Below are 18,445 nucleotides of genomic sequence, written 5' to 3'. Positions count from 1 at the left end.
TAACAAATGTGGAATTTGAGAAACTTAACAAAAGACCATGGGGGAAGGGAAGGAAAAATAAGTTACAGAGAGGGAGGCAAACCATAAGAGACTCTTAAATATAGAAAACAAACTGAGGGTTGATGAGGGTGGGGGGTTGGGGGGCTGGGGAAAATGGGAGATGGGCATTGAGGAGGGTACTTGTTGGGATGAGCACTGGATATTGTGAGGCGAATGTGATAACCACTATGCTACAGAAACATGGATGTTGTATGTAAGTGATGAATCACAGGAATCTACTCCTGAAGCCAAGACTACACTGTATACACTGTATGTTAGCTAATGTGACAATAAATTATTAAAAAATACATACAATAAAATGGGGTGAAAGAGGTAAATTGATGTGGTTTTATAGTATAATAATGTATAAATAGTCCTTAAAAGTGGTGAAGAGAGAGAGAAAAATGTGAAGTGTAAAAATAAATTGGGAAGAAATGGAGTTTAATTAACCTTTACTGATATTACTAGAATGGGGAACAGCCAAATATATGGCATAAATAATTGGCTCTCCTACTCCAGGGACTTACTGAGAGGCAGAATAAAGAGAAGTTAGAAGTTTGGACTCTGGTCAGATTTCTGAGCTAAAATATGGCTCTTCACCTAGTAGCTATATGACCTCAGATAAGTGGTTTAATGTATGTTTGAACAGTTTTCTTAATGTTAAAAGGGATAATAATGTTTCAGGGGGTTGACAAATAAAATACTGTATACAAAGTAGTATTCAATACATCTTAGTTAATATTATCAAGAAGTATGTTTTGAAAAATTTTTAAGTTACTTTAAGAGCTTCTTGATCTGTTTCTTAATCTATGTAGACTAGATTTACTTCTCTGAATTCTTTCCTTCCAAAATTTCTTTCGGTAAGTTAATGTTTTTAACTGTATCCTTTTGTGTTCTTTCCTACTGAGCTCTGATTATAGCTCATCAGTTTCTGCCTTGGAAATAAATCTTTTTTCTTTTCCTCTATTAGGCTCCACACCCACAGCATTCTCGCTTCTGTGCCTAAATGACAGAACCTAATCTAAGTTAGCTTGTAGGATGACTATCTCAGAAGAACTTAAAGAAGAAAGAAAAACAATACTAAAACCAAACTAAACAAAATTACCCTTATTTCGTTTTTTAATTTTGACTCAGCGTTTTTATAATACTCTTTATTTAGTTTTAATAAGTATTATTAATATTTATTAAATATTAATATTAAATATTTATTAATATATTAATATTATTAATAGGGGAAATGGTTGGGGCGCCTGGGTGGCTCAGTTGGTTAACCATCTAACTTCGGCTTAGGTCATGATCTCCCTGTTCATGAGTTCAGGCCCCATGTCCAGCTCTGTGCTGACAGCTCAGAGCCTGGAACCTGCTTCAGATTCTGTGGTTCCCTCTCTCTTTTCCCTTCCCCTTACACTCTGTCTCTCTCAAAAATAAATGAACATTTAAAGAAAATAGGGGAAATGATTGAAAAATTAAACAATGTGATTATAGCAATATATGAAAAACACCTAATAGTGATATATTTAAAAGTATTTCTTTGCTTTTAGATACAGGTTTACTTAAAGATTTCTCTCAAGGAGGTACATCAGAAGATAAACTTCACATTCTTGTTCAACAGCAATATGAACAGCTAACACATGCAATGAAATGTAAGTTTATTATCAGTTCAATCTTAAAATACATTGTAAATCTTAGAAACATTAATACTTCATTTACCTATTATAATCAGGCAATGAAGTGTGAGCCATAAGTGAATTTTCCAGAAGACTCAGCCTTAGCACCTTCCAATATCAAAGTATTTATTTTTACCAATTCAACCTGTCTTTTATTATTTTTTTAAATGTTTTTATTTATTTTTGAGACAGAGAGACAGAGCATGAGCAGGGGAGGGGCAGAGAGAGAGGGAGACACAGAATCCGAAGCAGGCTCCAGGCTCCGAGCTGTCAGCACAGAGCCTGACACGGGGCTCGAACTCACAGACTGTGAGATCATGACCTGAGCCGAAGTCAGATGCTCAACCGACTGAGCCACCCAGGCGCCCCTCAACCAGTCTTTTAAAAATAGATGTTGTACTATCATTTGTAGCATAGGTTAGCAAGGACAGTTGCTTAATGCTGGAGTAAAATAATTATGTGTATCCATGATGGAACAGTTTTATTTTCTCTGTTTCTTTTCTTTGGCTTCTTATTTGATGTAATTTTTCTGTTGTCATTGTGCCTGGCCATATTCTACAATCCAAATTTGAATCAAACTCTTAAGTCTCTTAGTGTTAAATAGAGATTAATAGAGAAGTACAATTATAAATAAAGCCTGAGTAAGTTGAAGTCTGAGTAAATGAGGTCTTTAGGTATTTATTTTATTGTTTCAATCACTCCATTTAGATTTGAGTACCATTTAGATTTTGAGGAGCATTGCCCTCAAATGGATATGGATATGGAAAATGGAGAAGTCTCTGAGAAATTACATAAACTATTATTAATTCAGTGCATGTTTATCAAGTGCCTACTCTGGGTCAGGCATTATGTTGGATGTTAGGGATATGAGTGTGAATAAATCCTGATCTCCAAAGGCTCAAAGATAAGTATACAGGTATAGATAATTCAGTACATAAAGATATAATGAGGTAGAAATAAGGCAAATGGTAAGCACAGAGCAGGTCTGCTTTTTTAGTTGATGCTCTAATAAACATTAATTTAAATATGATAATATGTAGGGGCACCTGGGTGGCTCAGTTGGTTGGGTGGCCAACTTCAGCTCAGGTCATGATCTTGTGGTCCGTGAGTTCGAGCCCTGTGTCAGGTTTTGTGATAATATGATAATACGTACATATATATATATATATATATATATATATATATGATATATGAAATAAGTTAGTTGGAAGATTAGAAAGTTGGTAAATAATTTTTTGAATTTTTTGATGCTTTCTCTACTTTGTTTAAAATTACAGTATTATCACCTACAACTATCCTCCATCCCTGCTTTTTCCCTACACTGTTTATCAACCCCTAAAGATACTATATGATTTTCCGATGTATCTGTGTCTTATCATATCAATAAAACATGGCGAAGAATCTCCCCAAGGGCAGATATTTTTGTCTATGTATCTTAGATGCTAGAATAGTGCTTAGCTTATAGTAGGTGCTTGATATGAGTGAATAAACGAGTGAGTTCCAGGTAGTAGTATTATCTCACAGATGAAAAATCTGAGAGTTTTAAGTAATTTTCCCAGCATCATATAGCAGTAAGTAACATAATTGGGATTCGCATCTGTTTCTACAGTCCTTTTAACTAGTTATGTGATATGACTTGTGGGAGAATGGCTGAAGTATCAAGCTCATGGTAATCTGCACTATTATTTGTTTGTGTTTGTAACTAGGTCAGTCACGTTGATTGTGTTTTCAATTTCCAAACAGATCAATGAAACCAGGAACTGGTTTTTTGAAAAAAATTAATAAAATTGATACACCCCTAACAAAACTTATCAAGAAAAAAAGAGAAAGCACCCAAATAAACAAAATCACAAGTAAGACAGGAGAAGAAACAACCAACACCACAGAAATAATAAGAGAATATTATGAAAACTATATGCCAACAAATTGGACAATCTGGAAGAAATCAATAAATTCCTAGAAACATATAAACTACCAAAACTGACACAGGAAGAAATAGAAAACTTGAATAGACCAATAACCAGCAAAGAAATTGAATCAATAATCAAAAATCTCCCAATAAACAAAGTCCATGGCCAGCTGGCTTCATAGGAGGAATTCTACCAAACATTTAAAAAAGAGTTAATATGTGTTCTTCTCAAACTGCTCAAAAAAATAGAAATTGAAGGAAAACTTAACTTTTTGTATGAGGCCAGCATTACCCTGATTCCAAAACCAGATAAAGGCTCCACTAAAAAAGAGAACTACAGGGCTACCCAAGTACCCAAGTCAGTTAAGTGTCCAACTTCAGCTCAAGTCATGATCCTACAGTTCGTGGGTTTGGGCCCCTCATCAGGTTCTGTGCTGACAGTTCAGAGCCTGGTGACTGCTTTGGATTCTGTGTCTCCCTTTCTCTATGCCCCTCCTGTGCTTGAGCTCTGTCTCACTCAAAAATAAATAAATGTTAAAAAAATAAAGAGAACTACAGGCCAATATCCCTGATGAATATGGATACCTACCTAAATTGTCAACAAAATGCTAGTGAATCGAATTCAACACTACATTAAAAGAATCATTCACCACGGTGAAGAGGGATTTACTCCTGGGCTGCAAGGGTGGTTTAACATTGGCAAATCAATCAACATGATATACTACATTAATAAAAGAAAGGATGAGAACCATATGATCCTCTCAATAGATGCAGAAAAAGCATTTGACAAAATACATTATTCATGATAAAAACCTTCAATAAGTAGATTTAGAGGGAACATACCTCAACAGAATAAAGGCCACATATATAAAACCCACAACTAATATCATCCTTAATGGGGAAAGACAGAGCTTTTCCTCTATGGTCAGGAACAAGACAAGGATGTCTACTCTCACCACTGCTATTTAACATAGTACTAGAAGTCCTAGCCTTAGCAATCAGACAACAAAAAGAAGTAAAAAGGCATGTAAATCAGCAAGAAAGAAGTCAAACTTGCACTATTTGCAGATGACATGATAGTCTATATAGAAGACCCAAAAGACTCACCAAAAAATTACTAGAACTGATACATGAATTCACTAAAGTTTCAGGATACAAAACAAATGTACAGAATTCTGTTCCATTTCTAAACACCAATAATGAACAGCAGAAAGAGAAATTAAGGAATTGATTAAGGAATTGCACCAAAAGCCATAAGATACCTGGGAATAAACCTAACCAAAGATGTAAAATATATATACTCTGAAAACTATAAAACACTGATGAAAGAAATTGAAGATGACACAAAGAAATGGAAAAACAATCCATGCTCATGGATTGGAAGAACAAATATTGTTAAAATGTCTATGATACCCAAAGCAAGCTACACATTTAATGCAATCCTTATCAAAATACCACCAGAAGTTTTCACAGAGCTAGAACAAAGAATCCTAAAATTTATTTGGAACCACAAAAGACTCCGAATAGCCAAAGCAATCTTGAAAAAGCAAAGCAAAGCAAAGCAAAGCAAAGCTGGAGACAGCAAAAATTCTGGACTTCAAGCTATATTATATTCAAGCTGTAGTAAAACAGTATGGTACTGGCACAAAAATAGACACATAGATCAATAGAATAGAATAGAAAACCCAGAAGTTGACCATGATAGGTCAACTAAACTTCAACAAAGCAGGAAAGAATGGGAAAAAGCCAATGAGAAAAAGACAGTCTCTTCAACAAATGGTGTTGAGAAAACTAGACAGCAACATGCGAAAGGATGAAACTGGGCCACTTTCTTACACCACACATAAAAATAAATTGAAAATGGACGAAAGATGTAAATGTGAGACAGGAAACCATCAAAATCCTATTGGAGAACACAGGCAGTAACCTCTTTGACTTCAGACATAGCAACTTCTTATTAGATAGGTCGCCCGAGGCAAGGGACACAAATGCGAAAATAAACTATTGGTACTTCATCAAGATAAAAAAGCTTCTGCACAGCAAAGGAAACCATCAACAAAACTAAAAGACAGCTTTCAGAATGGGAGAAGATATTTTCAAATGACATCTAATAAAGGGTTAGTATCCAAAATCTATAAAGAACTTATTAAAATCAACACCCAAAAACCAAATACTATAGTTAAGAAATGGGTAAAAAAGGACACGAACAGACAGTTTTCCAAAGAAGATATCCAGATGGCTAACAGACACATGAAAAGATGCTCAACATCCCCACTATCAAGGAAATACAAATATGTCTAAATACTAAATCATTTAGTCAGAATGGCTAAAATGAACAACACAGGAAACAACAGGTGTTGGTGAGGATGTGGAGAAAGGGGAACCCTCTTGCACTGTTGGTAGAAATGCAAAGTGGTGCAGCCACTGTGGAAAACAGTATGGAGTTTCCTTGAAAAGTTAAAAATAGAACTACCCTATGATCCAGCCACTACACTATTTACTCAAAAGATACAAAAATACTGATTTGAAGGGATACGTGCACCCTGATGTTTATAGCAGCATTACCAACTATAGCTAAACTATGGAAAGAGCCCAAATGTCCATTGACTGATGAATGGATAAAGAAGATGTGGCATCTATGTCTATATCTATATCTGTATCATCTATAGCTATACATACACACACACTGGCATATTACTCAGCCATAAAAAATGAAGTCTTGCCATTTGCAATGATGTGGATGGAGCTAGAGAGTATAATGCTAAGTGAAATAAGTCAGTCAAAGAAAGACAAATACCATATGATTTCACTCATGTGGAATTTAAGAAGCAAAACAAATGAACGGGGTGGGGGAGAAGAGAGAGACAAACCATAAAACAGATTCTTCACTATAGAGAACAAACTGATGGTTACTGGAGGGGAGGTGGGCAGGGGAATAGGATAAATGGGTGAGGGGGATTAAGGAATGCACTTGTGGTGAGCACTGAGTATTATATGTAAGTGATGAATCACTAAATTCTTCACCTGAAACTATTACACTGTGTGTTAACTGGAATTTATATAAAAACTTGAGAGAAAAAAAAAATTCAATTTCCATACAATTCAGTTAGATTTACTTTACTTATTGGCCACAGACTACGTTACTAATACGTGTTTTGAAGAGGGGAATAATCCAAGCATCTATGGAAATCATTCCCATCAAAACCATGTGGTATTAGTATCAAACAGATGTTTGGAAACATAAGTCTGTTTAGGATTGTTAATGGGGCCATTATTATTAATTACCACCTTCTTTGCATATAGTTACTAAAGCTCAAGCAGTTGTTTATTGCACGTGTTCAGTTTATCCAGAAGAAAATGAAGGTGTTGTTAAGAAAGCACTGGAATTTCAAGACCATGGGATTAAAGTACAACCTTATAGGTAAGAAAGGAAAGGATTGCTCTGAACTCAAATATTCTGAGCATGAATGATTATGATTTTTAAGTTATTTAAAGACGTTCCACATCCTTCTTATTATACTTTAACATGACCAAACAACCTAATTTCTTACAACTATAACAGATTCTGTAGTCTTTATGATGGATTGGCATGAGCATTCTCTTGTACTGCTAAAAATTCTTTTTGTTGTTATCGTTGGTAAAGCTAAATGCATTTTGGCTTTGAGTTGATTGATTTCTGGATAAATTGGGCCTGAACTTTATATCCCGAGTTATACATTTATGCCTCAGTGCAGTACAAGAAAAGTAAGTATATAAAATAAACTTAGAAAGGAGACAGAGGGGCACCTGGGTGGCTCAGTTGGTTAAGTGTCTGTCTCTTGATACTGGTTCGGGTCATGATCTTGTGGTCATGGACTCATGGACTCATGGTCGTGAGATCGAGACCTGCATAATCGGCACTGAGCATGAAGTCTGCCTGGGATTCTCTCTCTCTCCCCCTCTCTCTGTTCCTCTTTCGCTTGCACACACACACACCCTCTGTCAAAATAAGTTTAACAACTACACAAAAAAGAAAGGAAAAGCAAAATTATTTAATTGGATGTTTATTACCTGAAAACACATTTCTAAGCTCCTTGTAGCCTTGTAGCCTTTGTCCCTCACAAGGACTGAGGTAAAAATAGCCTAAACAATTCAGGTAGCTTCTGGGTAAAATGCTGCAATAAAATAGAGGTAGAGAGGATAAGCAATAATATTCCATCTAAACTGTGGACATCAAAATAAGGAATAGATCTAAAAATATATGACACCTTGGGGCACCTGGGTGGCTCAGTTGTTTAAGCGTCCAACTCTTGGTTTTGGCTCAGGTCATGATGTCATGGTTGGTGACATTGAGACCCATGTTGGGTTCTGTGGAGCCTGCTTGGGATTCTCTCTCTCTCTCTCTCTCTCTCTCTCTCTCTCTCTCTCTGTCTCCCTGCTTTTCTGCCCCTTCCCTCTCTATCTCTCTCTCCCCCTCAAAATAAATAAAGAAATAAACTTAAAAAAATAAAAGGGGGCGCCTGGGTGGCTCAGTCGGTTGAGCGACTGACTTCGGCTCAGGTCATGATTTCACACCTCATGAGTTCGAGCCCTGCATCGGGCTGAGTAAATTACAGGGGCGCCTGGGTGGCTCAGTTGGTTAAGCGTCTGACTTCAGCTCAGGTCATGATCTTGCGGTCCGTGAGTTCGAGCCCCACTTCCGGCTCTGTGCTGACAGCTCAGAGCCTGGAGCCTGCTTCGGATTCTGTGTCTCCCTCTCTCTCTGCCCCTCCCCCACTCATGTTCTCTCTCTCTCTCTCTCTCTCTCTCTCGCTCTCTCTCACTCTCTCTCGCTCTCAAAAATGAACATTAAAAAAATACTCTTCCAGGGGCGCCTGAGCACGCGCGCGCTCTCTCTCTCTCTCTCAAAAATAAACATTAAAAAAAATGTAATAAACTGATTAGTTTCTCCAACCAAATTGTAAACTCCTTCTGCCCGTCCCCCACTCACACTCTGTCTCTCAAAAAATAAACATTAAAAAAAAAAAAAAAGATGTCCAGTACGATGTTGAATAAAAGTGGTGAGGGTGACATTCTTGTCCTCTTTCTGACCTTAGGGTTAAGGCTCTCAGTTCCCCATTGAGGATGACATTAGCTATGGGTTTTTCATATATGGCCTTTATTATGTTGAGGTGTTTTCCCTTTAAATCTTTGTTGAGGGTTTTTATCATGCATGGATATTGTACTTTGTCAAATGCTTTTTCTGCATCTGTTGAAGTGATCTGATGGTTCTTATCCTTTTTCTTATTGATGTAATGTATTATGTTGATTATTTGCAAATAGTGAACCACCCTGGCAACCAAGGAATAAATCCCACTTCATTGCAGTGAATGATATTTTAAATGTATTGTTGGATTCAGTTTGCTAGTATTTTGTTGAGAATTTTTGCATCTATGTTCCTTAGAGATTAGCTCCTTTAAATTTGTTATTAACTTTTATGTATTTGGGTGCTTTCATGTTGGGTGCATAATGTTTACAATTGTTGTATCTTCTTGTTGGATTGCCCCCTCTATTATTATATGGTGTCCTTCTTTGCCTCTTGTTATAGTCTTTGTTTTAAAGTCAATTTTGTCTGATAAAAGTATTGCTACTCTGGCTTTCTTTTTTTAATTAATTTATTTTGAGAGACAGAGACAGAAACAGAGTGAGCGGGAGACAGAGAATCCCAGGCAGGCTTTTTGCTGCCAGCGCAGATTCTGATATGGGGCTCAAACCCACGAACCATGAGATCATGAGCTGTGCCGAAACCAAGAGTCTGATGCTTAACTGCTTAACCAACTGAGCCACCCAGGTGCCCCACCCCTCTGGCTTTCTTTTGACATCTGTTTGCACCATAAATGTTTTTCTATCCCCTCACTTTCTTTTTTTTTTTTTTTAATTAATTTTTTTTTTCAACGTTTATTTTATTTTTTGGGACAGAGAGAGACAGAGCATGAACGGGGGAGGGGCAGAGAGAGAGGGAGACACAGAATCGGAAACAGGCTCCAGGCTCCGAGCCATCAGCCCAGAGCCTGACGCGGGGCTCGAACTCACGGACCGCGAGATCGTGACCTGGCTGAAGTCGGACGCTTAACCGACTGCGCCACCCAGGCGCCCCTCCCCTCACTTTCAATCTGCAGGTGTCTTTAGGTCTGAAATTGGTCTCTTGTAGGCAGCATATAGATGGGTCTGGTTTTTTATCCATTCTATCACCCTATGTCTTGTGATTGGAACTTTTTTACATTCAAAGTAATTATTGATACATATGTCTTTACTGCCATTGTATTACTTGTTTCGTGGTTGTTTCTGAAGATTTTCTTGTTCTTGTCATTCTCTCTTTCATGGATTGCTGGTTTTCTTTAGTGATAATTTGGATTTCTATCTCTTTATTCTTTGCCTATTAGTGGTTTTTGATACTGTTAGGTTTGTGTATAACATCTGCTGTAGCAGTCTACAGTAGGTTGATGGTTGTTTCAGTTTGAACCCTTTCTTTACTCCTGTCTTCCCCATGTTTCAGGTTTATGGCATCATACTTTACATCCTTCTATTTTGTGAGTTCCTTCACTGATTTTTTAAAGAAGTATTCATTTTTGCTGCTTTGGTGTTCCCTACCTTCATACTGTCATTATTGGCCTTTCCTTTCCATTCCGAGAGTCCTCTTTAGTATTTCTTGCAGGACTGGTTTAATTATCACAAACTCCTTTAGTTTTTGTTTGGGAAACTCTATCTCTCCTTTGGTTCTGAATTGCAGCCTTGCTGGATAGAGTATTCTTGGCTGCAGGTTTTTCCCATTCAGCACTCTGAATATATCATGCCATTCCTTTCTGGCTTGGCAAGTTTCTGCAGAAAAAGCCATTAATAGCCTTACGGGGTTTCCTTTGTATGAAATTGTCTTGTCTTGCTGCTTTTAATATTGTTTTATCACTATATTTTACCATTTTAATTACAATGTGTTGGTGGAGTGCCTGGCTGGCTCAGTCAGTAGAGCATGCAACTCTTGATCTTGGGGTTGTAAGTTTGAGCCCTATGTTGGGTGTGGAGCCTACTTAAAACAATATTAATAATAAACAACAGTATGCCTTGGTGTGGTCCAGTGAGTATCCTTATGATCATTGCTTTAAGTTCTCCATCAGGCTTGTTACTCTGTTTCACTTATATCTCCAGCTGTCACCTTCTCTCGTTCTTTCATTTGGGACAAATTCCTCTGTCTTCTCATTTTGTCTAAGTCTCTGTGCCTATTTCTCTGTGTTAGGAAAGTTAGCTACGTCTCCTGTTCTTGAGGGTAATAGCTTTATGAAGAAGAGGTCCTATAATGCCCTGCAGTGTAGGGTCCCCTTTTCCCCAGGGCCTGGCACTTCTGGGAGTGTCTCCAATGTGTTGTGCGTGCTCTGCTGTTGTGTCCTGACTGCTTTATCCATCAGGCCAGTTATCTGCAGAGACTCTCTGTGCCTGTTGTGGGCAGTGTTTGGTCCCTGGCCTGAATATGGTGCATTTTAGTTAGGTGTGCTCTGATCTGCTTGGGAAATGAGATATATCTCCACTGTCACCAGAATCGAGGCCTCACCAAAACACCTGGGTCAGGAGATGCGGTGTCAGTAGGGGTTTGGGCCAGTCTTCTACAGGAGGGGGCCTACCACACTGACACGGAGGCGAGCATGACTGGAAAGGGCAGTTCTTCCAGATGGCAAGGGGGCAGGGCTTGGTTTAAGCAAGTCAGGTAGCAAGTGTCCAGTGTTGGTGCTGTACTGGTACCTGCAGGTGGCCCTGTGCTCATGTTGAGGGGCTGCGGAGGGAAATGACACTGGCCAGTGTCTTTGTTCCTGGAGGGGTCTCTCCATTGAATGCTGCCTATCCGGGACAGGCTCCAAGATGAGCAAATAACCTCCTCGCTCTGTGGCCCAGGCACTCTTCAGATTGCTGTTTTTGCCTGCTTTCTCTCCAAGAGCAGCCCCAGTGTCCTCCAAGCTCTCTTTTAAAACTCCTTTAAAACTCCAGGCTCTAAGCCTTGCTGGTTAAAAGAACTCACAACATTTAGGCCCTTTCACTCTCCGAGTCCACTGCTATGGGGATTTGTCTCTCCTGTACATTTCCGTGTGCTAGTTTGTCCCTCACCCTTCTCTGAGATTACAGCTCCCAACCCACTGCAGCACCATGATCCATTTCTCTCCCAAGCCAAATCTCCGCACTTCCTACTTTGTAGCCTCTTCTCTGCCTTTGGTTGTGGAGTTTGTTCTGCCAGTTTTCAGACTGATTTCTGGAGTATTTAGGATGATTTGCTAGGTATCTAATTGTATTCGTGGGACAAGGCAAGCCTAGGGGCCTCCTATTCCACTACCATCTTCCAAGAACCCCTATAGACCTGTATTTAAAGGGCTCATGTGATTAGGTCAGGTCCATCCTGATAACGTGCATAGCTTAAGGTTGAGACCTTAATTACATTTGCAAAATTCCTTTTGCCATGTGTCTTATTTTCCTAGGCTCCCACAACAAACTGTCCCAAACTTGGTGACTTATAGCAAGAGAAATTTATTCTCTCACAGTTCTGGAGACCAGAAGTCCGAATGAATGTCAGGTGTTGGCAGAGTTGTTGGCTTCTGGGGCCTCTGAGGAAGAATCTGTTTTATGCCTCTCCCAGCTTCTGGTGTTCACTAGCAATCTTTAGTGTCCTGGGCCTGTAGCTGTGTCACTCTAACCTCTGTCTCTGTCTTCACGTGGCCCTCTTCCCCTGTGTGTCTCTGTATCCTCTCTCCTTATAGGGACACCAATATTGGACTTAGGGTCTACTCTACTCCAGTATTACCTCCTCTTAAATATCTGCAAAGACGCTATTTCCAAATAAGGGCACATTCTGGGTTTTGGGTGGACATGAATTTTGGGGAGGACACAATTCAGCCCCCAATAGTCCACTCTGCACCCACCTCCCCCCCCCGCAATTGATGTCTGTCTCATGTGTGAAATACATTCAACTCACCCCAATATCCTCAAGTCCTCACCCATTCCAGGATCAATTCTAAATCCAAAATCTCACCTAAATATCATCAACTGCATAAATCCCAAATGTCATCATCTAAGTCAGGTATCCACGAGACTGGATATGAACTTCCTTTATTATTCAAAGAAATGGCCTATAACCTGGAGTTTAGAAATAAATTTGTTATGTAGGGGTAATTGTAAGGTAACTCAACCAATCTTAATTAGGATTATTACCATTAGCAAAGACAGCATATATAGCTAAAATATATCATATTTATTAAACACTAACTGAATACTTACTGTGTACCAGACACTCTTCTAGGTGCTAAGAATATGTTAATAAATTAAAATTGACAAAATCCCAACCTTCATATTTACATTTTGGAACTAAGTATGTCCAACTTGTTAAGAAATCATTATTTTTCCTAAGAATTTTTTTACCTTATGTGAACAAATTGTTTTTGATGATTTCTATTTATGTAGAGCACGTAAATAAATAGGCCTCAGAAATTCGGTTTGTTTGTAACCACAAGGTTGGTGAGAGGAGGGACTAGCTCTCTTGCCTTTAGTACCTACACAGCTATTATACTTCAGCTGAGTTCAGCATAAACATTTATTAAGCACCACCTTCTGTGCCACTTTTGGCATGTCACTTGAGGTCATGTGTCTGCCTGCATCGTAAGTGACCTCTGCATCCCTTTACTCACCTTATGTCCCAGCCACATGGAAATACTTGCTGCACCCTGAATATTTTTATGATACTTGTGTTTTTGTTTCCTTCTTTCGTTTCCTTCCTTCTTTCTGCCTAGAAATACCTTCTTTACCTTATGGGAAACTTACCCTTCAAGACACAGTACCAGTGGCTCTTCCTCTGTGGAGTCTCCACGTGCGCTATCCTGTGGCCAGAGTTAATTGGGCCTTATTCTGTCTTACTACCTCATTTTGTCTCTCCTTGGCTCAGCATTCTTATTGGGCCTTCTTTATATTATTACAAACTGATTAGGGGGCGCCTGGGTGGCTCAGTCAGTTGGGCGTGTGACTTCAGCTCAGGTCACGTTCTCACGGTTCGTGGTTCGAGCCCCGCGTCCGGCTCTGTGCTGACAGCTCGGAGCCTGGAGCCTGCTTCGGATTCCGTGTCTCCCTCTCTCTCTGCCCCTCCCCCACTCATGCGCGCTCTCTCTCTCAAAAATAAACATTAAAAAAAATTTAATAAACTGATTAGTTTCTCCAACCAAATTGTAAACTATTGAGAATTGATCTTTATATGCCTTGCACATAGTAGGCAAATAGTGAATGAATATAAATTTAAAATGATTTTAAATCACTAAGTTCTGTACCTGAAACTAACATTACATTGTATGTTAACTGACTGGAATTTAAATAAAAACTTGAAAAATGGTTTAAAAAAATTTCAGAATATATAAAATTATTAATAAGAGTTCCTGATATTTTAACTTATATGGGAAAATATTTATTGCTTTGATTAAATATATTTTAATTGTAAAAGCATGGGAATATAAGAATTATTTATTATTTATTACTACTGAATGAGAAATTAAATAGTAAATATAAAAACCAAAATGTTACCTTACACATAATAGTGATTAGAGACCTTACACCAAGTCTTTTGTCATATGCTTTCTTGAGCACTACATAACTCATCCGTTAATACTCAAAAAGTAGTTGAGAAGAATAATGTAGTGAAAATGACGGGCCATATTTTTATATTGTAATTGTGCAAAAAGTAACCAGAGGAAGGAAGATATACTTTTTGTATTTTGACATGTGAAAGTAAAGGATTTTTTTCTGTTCCACCTTTGTGATTACTCTGTGTATTTACCGGTTTTGATGGAAGTCTTTTTGTTAACATACTATTGAGTTGGAAAAGAGTTTTTAATTTGTGGAAAGGCTGGTATTCTTGGCATAGTTGTTTAGAGATGGAAGCCTTGGCAAGCATGATAAATTCTGAACATGAAATATTAGAGCTTTTAACTTATAATAATATTATGATGCTTCAACATTTTAGGCTTATTGGGAATTTTTGTTTAAATGATTAGAAAATGTAACAGAAGAAAAATTGTTGCAATCTAGTGTCTCTCTCGATTGGCAAATGAGCCATTCTAACTATTTCCTGTTTGCTCCTATCTCCTGCAGGCTTAGTCCTCCTGTCCTTCCACTGTGCTCCTTAAAGGAAATACATTTGTCTACTGATAAGTTTTTCAGAATGGAACCATCTGAAATTACCAATGGTTGTTTTCTTTCTGTTCTAACAAGGGAGGTAAGGGGGAATATCCCAATCCATGTTATACTTTGTTAAGAATTAAGAAACAACAAACCCTCATAAAGAGGAACCTAGGAATTTTGTGAACATTTTGTAATGGTGTGTTTATTTCATAAGTAGCTAAAAGACAGGAGAAAGAATTATTACTGTGTGACACAAAAATCCCTATTTTTTTTAAGTTTATGTTTTTAGTAAGCTCTACACCCAACGTGGAGCTTGAACCCACAACCCCGACATCAAGAGTTGCACATTCTTCCGGCTGAGCCAGCCAGTGCCCCCCAATCCCTTTTTCTATCTTTCTATTCCCCCTGAGGGTTCCTCCCTTGCCTGCTCTCCACCCCCACTTCTCTAAGCACTTTGCCACATCTAGTTCATCTTAGCTCACATGGGAAAAAATAAGCTCTGTAATTATTTTTTTTTTTCTGTCAGATTTACAAATGGGGAAGTTTTGGGGCACCAGGGTGACTCGGTTAAGCATCTGCCTTCAGCTCAGATCATGATCTCATGGTTCATGAATTTGAGTCCCACATCGGGCTGTCTGCTGTCTGCAGAGCCTGCTTCAGATCCTCTGTCCCCCTCTCTCTTGCCCCTCCTCTGCTCTCTCGCTCTCTCTCAAAAATAAAAACTTAAAACAACAGCAACAAAAAACAAAACAAATGGGGAAGTGTAAGTCTAAAAAAAAGTCATTTACTGAGGCTTATGGGCTATATTAGGGACTCGAGCCTAAAAACCATTTCTTTTATAATAATAAAGATACACTTTTATTTTTACTGAAACACTGAGAAAATTTGTAATATACACAATAGTTAACTCCTACATTTAGTAACTGCTTCTTTTGATCGTAGCGGGACCCATCTGAGGCCGTGTCTGTGAAAGATGTTTTGGCCCGTGCTGCAGCAAAGGGTCTACTGGATGGAATTGAGTTGGGTAAAGCTTCAAAACGGGAGAAGAAGAAGAAGAAATCAAAAATACCATTGTCAAAAGCCCCCACCAATGATAGTAATGACATCCAAATGAAAATTGCTGAATTCCTGAATCGAGAAAGTAATGCAAATGCTAATCGGTCAGAGACATTAGCAACAAAAACATCTCTTCCACAGAAAAATACAACTACAGCTGGTTCTTCCTCGCAAGTCAGAAAACCCAACAAGCCCACCAGCAATCCTTTAGTGCCTACATTTATGAAGAACACAGCTCAACCCAGACCGTATGAACGGCAGACAAACTTCGTAAGATCTCGCCCAGAAGACAGAGTGATGGCACTGAAACCTGTAGAGATTGTTTTGCCTCCAGTAATGTTGCCATTTTCAGGTTCCCAAGGGATCAAATCTCAGATACCAACTCAACATTTTTACTATCGTTGGGTTGGACCCAAGACTGTCATGCCCAACTACTTTCCCTCACCATCAATATCCAGAAGAGGGGAAAAGCCTAGAGAAAACTTACCTTCCTCCCTACTCAGGCATCCTCGGCCATGGCTTTGACCATCTTGTGTTTTTTACAGGGGTCAAGAGCAGTTCATGTTTTTTCAAAAAGTCTGATATTTCTCTGAGGTTAGCCATCCCTATACAAGATACTCATCCTTTTGGCCACTTAGTATCTTCTAAAGGTGCTGTTAACTTCAGGAGAATTAAGACAAGTGAGAAATAACAATGTAGGCACTTCAACAAAAGCAGAATTCCTACATTTCAACAGCTCAGTGCTGATCTGTTCTAGAATGTCCAGCTTAGACTCAGGATCAGCTGTTAGAACTTGTATCCCTCTTGTTAACTTTCAGTCTGGACTCAGGACACCAGTTTTAAGAGAAAGCTGCAACAATTTTTCCTGACGGGAAACACTGTCTGCCTTATAACAGACTTGAGGTGGTTTACTAGAGTGTAGATACGTAAAAGATGCTGGCCTCTCACACTGACTTTATGTTGCTTTTTCAGTATCCACCTGCGGTTTGACATTTTCAATTGCTATGGAGGTTGGTTTTTTTTTTCTTAAATATCAAAATATTCTTTAAACGGGGGGGGGGGGTGTCATGAGTTTTTGTGATGTGATTGAGATTGAGTAGGAAGAACAGGAGGTTCCGAAGTTCCAGGTGTGCATAGTTCAGAAGTATGTTAACAGAGCAAAAACGGTTTCTCATCGAAAGAGCTTCTGGGATCCTGAGCAGACTGAACACAATCAGCTATCCCTTCTGCCAAATATGGTTGTGAAAAAGTGACTGTACACAAATTTCCATCCAAATAGTAATAATTCTGAGGAAGAGGCAAAACTGTTGACTACAAGTGACACCTGTTATTGAAGAAATCCATAAAAATGTCTGATTCTGTTCAAAGATCAGGTGAAATGCTAAAATCTACAAGTCATTTCAAATGGTACACGGTAATCAAACTGGTAAATCATCTCTGATGCACAACTAAAATATATTGTAGCACTAGGTTAATTATATTAAAAGTCAATTCATCTTGAATGTATCATCCATTGCCTACCAAGAATTGGTATGATTATCATTTTGGGGTCTATTGATTTTTTTTTTCTTCATCATGGAAACAGAAATTGTTTGACATTTAATCAAGTAAGTTACAACTATGAAACCTATTGTTTAAAAACATGTTCATAGACACAACGTTTGAATATAAAGTTCTATTTTCAGAATCTAGTCATGTTGAACAGTGTTATGTAAATTCCTAAATGTTCAATTCAGGTGGCATGATTTCAGTGGAGTATTATCTTCTTCAAGATGAATTTTTAGGTCTATTTCAGCCTAATACCCTATCCTTTATTTTCTCACTTGAAGTGAGGCTAAACGGCGAATTTCATTTTATTGGTAATAAATCTTTATTTTAGCTAAAAATTTACATAGAATGTGTCAATGAAGAAAGGGAACAAGCCTTCGTATACTTGGAAATTTTAATCCTCAAAGAATTCTCAATTATGACTCTCACCAGGTCCAGAAGTGTTTTAAATGCTCAGCTTATTTTACTGACTGCAAAAATAAAAAAACGATAGATTTCTTTGTTCCGGATATGGTGTCTCTCCTCTTGCTCTGGCTTAGAGCACTCCGTGTCCCGAGGCACTAGTGCCGCTGCAGTGAACTTTGTTGGGTGAAGAGCTGGAGTGTTTTCCAGGGAATCGCTCATTCCCCCTGCCCCAAGCTGCAAAGGATGCCACTGTCCATGAGTAGCAGGTCTCAGACCCTTATTTTCTGTGATGTTCTGAAAAGGAAACTCTCATTGTGAAGGAATAGTTCAGGCTGTTTTCTGAGAAGCTTGTGATTCGTATCGCATCACAATGTAGGCCACTTATTTTCAGTATCTTACCTAACACGCTTGTCACTGTTCTCTTCAGAAATGTATGGAGATTCTGAATGGTTTGTTAAGCCTGTAGTTTTCTTTTTTGAGAGTCTTCTGAGAAGGGTGTGATTGATTATTTAAGTACTTTTGTGGAGTAAAAAGGGAAAAATACTTTGGATAAAGACAACATGAGCGATTGAGTGAAGGAGAATATTGATTACACGGACATTTTCCTTTCTTGAGCTTCTTACAGGGAAGTGCTGCAAAAATCTAAAATAGATTTGCTGGTATTTAG

The 18,445-nt window shown here is 38.4% G+C and overlaps 1 protein-coding gene across 2 annotated transcripts in view; it reads left to right on the top strand.

Annotated features, from left to right (window-relative positions):
* The window catches only part of NSUN7 (NOP2/Sun RNA methyltransferase family member 7), a 53,847-nt gene extending 36,520 nt beyond the window's left edge, over window positions 1–17,327 (top strand). Inside the window, exons 9-12 of one of the 2 annotated variants that reach the window (XM_058722771.1) lie at window positions 1,581–1,682; window positions 6,919–7,036; window positions 14,740–14,863; window positions 15,712–17,327. In XM_058722771.1, coding sequence (XP_058578754.1) covers window positions 1,581–1,682; window positions 6,919–7,036; window positions 14,740–14,863; window positions 15,712–16,350 — 983 coding nt within the window. In that variant the 3' untranslated portion in view covers window positions 16,351–17,327. The remainder of the gene's footprint in view (window positions 1–1,580; window positions 1,683–6,918; window positions 7,037–14,739; window positions 14,864–15,711) is intronic. The other variant, XM_058722772.1, reaches the window with a different exon arrangement.
* Window positions 17,328–18,445: the final 1,118 nt, after the last annotated feature.

This window comes from Neofelis nebulosa, chromosome 3 (genome assembly GCF_028018385.1).
Source record: "Neofelis nebulosa isolate mNeoNeb1 chromosome 3, mNeoNeb1.pri, whole genome shotgun sequence".
Classification (NCBI taxonomy): Eukaryota; Metazoa; Chordata; class Mammalia; order Carnivora; family Felidae; genus Neofelis; species Neofelis nebulosa.
Note: the sequence above shows the minus strand (reverse complement) of the source record. Positions and strands in the feature narration are given on the sequence as shown.